At 36.4% G+C, this 4,025-nt stretch overlaps 1 protein-coding gene across 1 annotated transcript; it reads left to right on the top strand.

The window, feature by feature from the left end:
* LOC140968877 (uncharacterized) lies at positions 1–2,217 on the top strand. Its single transcript, XM_073430018.1, has 5 exons — positions 1–400; positions 525–637; positions 750–806; positions 1,795–1,890; positions 1,970–2,217. The coding sequence occupies exons 1-5, from the start codon at positions 67–69 to the stop codon at positions 2,084–2,086; spliced, it is 717 nt and encodes a 238-aa protein (XP_073286119.1). The 5' UTR covers positions 1–66; the 3' UTR covers positions 2,087–2,217.
* Positions 2,218–4,025: the final 1,808 nt, after the last annotated feature.

The following is a 4,025-nucleotide window of genomic DNA, read 5'->3' as shown; positions in this document are numbered from 1 at the left end:
AGAAAGGAGAAATGGAAAATCAAACCTGATATTGTCGGTTTCCTGGCCGGCAACCGGCAAACTGCAATGGAAGGGCAGAGCATCCTCTATGAAACCCTAAGCCCTCTTGTCGCCACATCCACGGCGCCTATTCCTACGGTAGATTTCAAATCATACGTCGTATTCCGAAACCTGATTTCTCTCTCCTCTGCCCAATGTGCATCTCCAGAATCCTCCACGGTGGATTACTTCTCTCTCGAGGTTAACGAATTGGAGGAATCTAAAGAGAGTTCAGTTTTAACCGTTCCTCTCCCTCGGACGCCTGCGGAAGCTTCCACGTCGGCGCCAGATAGGACTCTCGAAGGCAACTGGTTTAGCTCCAAATCTCAATTCAAAAGCCCCATGCTTCGTCTCCACCGAGGTTTTAGTTTTCTCCTTTTTTGCTACATTAAACTATGCAATTTAGGTATGCTGACGCTTGAATAAAAGTTTGACTGCGTAATCTAGTAAACTTCACTGCTAATTATAAGATTGTATACGTTCAGAGATACTCGATTTTTGTAATTTTCTCTCGCCAACACCTGAGGAGCAAGGGTACCGAAATGCTGCTGTAGAATCTGTTTTTGATGTTATAAAATATATCTGGCCTAATGCTAAGGTATGTTAGATTTTTGTGCGTATGTGTATTTCGAGCTGTGGAGAAATGTTTTTTTTTTTTTTTTGGGTTAGCTGTGGACAAATGTTTATATGTGTGAAGGTGCGTCTTTCAGGCTGAAGTTTTTGGATCATTTAAAACGGGGCTTTATCTTCCATCTAGTGATATAGATGTAAGCTTGAATCTGTTTATTAGTCATTTCAATGATTTTTGTTACCAATTATTTTCTGAATTATTGACAAATATTCTCTGTTCAATTTGCAAGTTAGAGGTATAATTGTCTGCAAATGTGATATAACTGGCCAAAGTTATCAATTATTAATGAGATGTCATTTTATTTGGGGGCATTAAATGTGAACCATTGAATTCCGTTTTGGAAGGTTTCATTAAGAGAAAATGTATAAATGGCTTATTGAATGAACTTTTGCAAGTTGAATGTAAACCATGAATCTGGATCTGCGCTATTAAGTAGCATTTTTTCGCCAAAGGACACCGGGGAAATTATGGCAGACTACAATCAAAAGCCAAAATTTATGTGCTTATGGATATGGATTGATCAGCAATCACCCTGAGAAGTTCATGATAAATTTAATACTGAGAGAGATGTCAGAATGTGAGCCAAGGGCACTACTGATATTATTAGCTTTTGGCTGTCATCTTGTATTTCTTTACAGTATCATGGAATCTAAAGTTTTTTCATTTCATCAGGAGGGTTTGTGTTTGTCCCAAAATTTTAAATATATCCCTCTTGGACTGGTTTCTGAAGTTAAGTTACATAGATGCTAGATTGCCCTTCAACATATTGATATTTGAAAAGAGAGAAATAAATATACACGCTGCAATGCATCAGGGTCTTATGGCGTGTTCTTATATAAGAAAAACAAGTAGGGATTTATCGTCCTAAGTGTGAGTGGATTTCCCCGTTATAGAAATAACTATTAAAATTTTGATTTTTCCAATCCTAAAAGTTATATCTTTCTGGTTTGATTGTTATCAAATTGATTAAGACCATGGGTGAGCTCTAAATGAATTCCTGCTGGATAGATGTTATGGTAATTCACATTTATCTGATGGATTTTCTTGCGGATTCCGTGGCAGCAGATATCTTGTGATGAGCTAAAACGTAAGCAATCTGACATTGCTATGTGGTAATTGCGCAGGTTGTTATCTTGGGTTCAGATGTAAGTAGTCCCCAAACTGGTTTGTATGCTCTTTCCAGGGCTCTATCTCAAAGTGGGATTGCTAAGAAGATACAGGTATCATTTGTAGTTTGAATTTCACCATTGCTTGGTTTTCCACCGCTTATTCAAAATTTTTATTGTCTTCCTATATCAGGTTATTGCAAAGGCTCGGGTACCAATTATTAAATTTGTGGAGAAGAAAAGTGGTGTAGCATTTGATATAAGGTTAGGCCACTGTTTAGTTAGACTTGATAGGACTATTGAATGGTAATAAATTATAACATGTAGGTTGCCTTGGAGGAAAAATTAGAATGGCATTTGGTATAAGATTTGACTACTAATTTACTGGACTTCAAGGAAATCTTAAATGGTTTGTGAAAAATTTCTATATATTGGCTGTCTCACAACAGTTTGTTTGCCATCATTTTCCTTTTTCCCACAGAAGAATTGCAGTTCATTGCTAAGTATNTTAAAATAATCTTTAAAAAGATTATCCATTTTTCTTTGAAATATCTGAGGTGAATTAGCCAATCCCATTGGTAATACCTCCCAAATATAATGTCCTTGTGGTGTAGAGAAAGCTGTGAATTTCTTGCTTTCTTCTTGCATCCTAATCTGGTAAAATCCAGACTTACAGTCGAACTTAGAGAATATCTTGGCATTGCGTATGCAACTTATTAGATGTTCTCTACTAGGTATAAAATACCCATCAAATTCCAGAATCTTATTAATTTCTTGATAATTAATAACTAATCTGGGTTTTCCTCGTTTTATCTCACCATGATTTCTTACCAGAAAACCTGGACTGCTATATGGTGACATTCCTGCTTTGATTAAACCAAGGTCCAAATGTTCCTTGATTATAATCTGCATATCCCTTTGATCTATGATATTCATTGGGATGGGCTTGCAACGGACAAATTCATACTCTTTGCCTTTCTTAATTTTAAGGCAAGCTTTGAGTTGATTTCTGTCCCACCATGCCAAAGGATCTTCATTGTAATTTTCTTTGATCATCTTCTTGACATTTTCTAAAGATACCTTAGATTCAAACTCTACTTCATTCTGATGTAAAGTTATCTTCAGGTATTCCATATCTTCTGGTTGGAGAGTTTTATCTGCTCTCAACTGGAGCATTGTTTCTCCAAACCTTCTAGAATCTTTCATTTTTGGGTTCAGAAGGTGTCCTGAATCACCACGCTTGCTGCGAAACTGAATCGGCAATTTTCGGTAAAATGCCTCTCTTAGTCTCTGGACTATAATTTTGTGGTTACAAGGAGTTGTAAACACCAATCTTCTAGTCTCATTTTCTTGAGTATAGGATTTGAACATTTGTAGGAAATTGTTTCCTAGTAAAATGTCAGCTCCTGTATCATGAAATTAAATTGGTGGTGTCTTCATTTTGTACCAAGGTGTTTGCCCGGCACCGCCAATCATGATTTCAGTCATCTTAATCCCTTTACATAAGATTAAAATTCTTCTGGAAAAATCTCTTCCAGCAATCTTTGGTAATTCTTCTTCCAAATTATTTGGAAAAACTCCTCGTTTTGCTGTACAAATGCCAGCACCTGAATCAATATAAGCAGCAAAATATTCTGCCTTATATTGTTCATATAACATTTCTACTGGAATGTATATGGAGAATGGACTTGTGGTCATTGGATTTTCCACATCTTATCTTCTGCCATAAACTCCATTCCATACTCTAGACGTTTCCAAGGTTTATGTTCCTCAAGAAACTCTAGTCCAAGAATCAGTTGATCTGATTCTTTTCCTGGAATTCCTGTGATATGAACTTCCAATTCTCCAACTTGGATCATTCCTTGGTAAGTTCCTATCATAGGTTGTTCTAAATAGTAGATGGTATTACAAGGAAATTGATTCCTCTGTTTCGTAATATCAAATACTATTTCGACTTCCTTCCACCCTTGTGGGCATCTAAGCTTTCCTATTGTTGAAAAACTTTTTAGCTCCTGTTGGGTTTCTTGAACATGGGTTTTTCCCTATCTGTAGCTTGTAATCCTATCTCCTTGAAAAGATAGTCTTCTTGATTCCAATCTAAGACTTTGATTCCTTTGTAGAATCGGTTTGTCTTGTATTTGGATATCTGTTTCCTGTATTACCGGAAACTCAACTCGTTCTGGATAAATTGCCTGAGCAACTTTTCCAAATATTTCTGGTATCTCAATGAACTCATTTCTAATAAGCAA

The sequence above is a fragment of the Primulina huaijiensis genome, unplaced genomic scaffold, assembly GCF_012295235.1.
Source record: "Primulina huaijiensis isolate GDHJ02 unplaced genomic scaffold, ASM1229523v2 scaffold38229, whole genome shotgun sequence".
NCBI lineage: Eukaryota > Viridiplantae > Streptophyta > Magnoliopsida > Lamiales > Gesneriaceae > Primulina > Primulina huaijiensis.
Note: the sequence above shows the minus strand (reverse complement) of the source record. Positions and strands in the feature narration are given on the sequence as shown.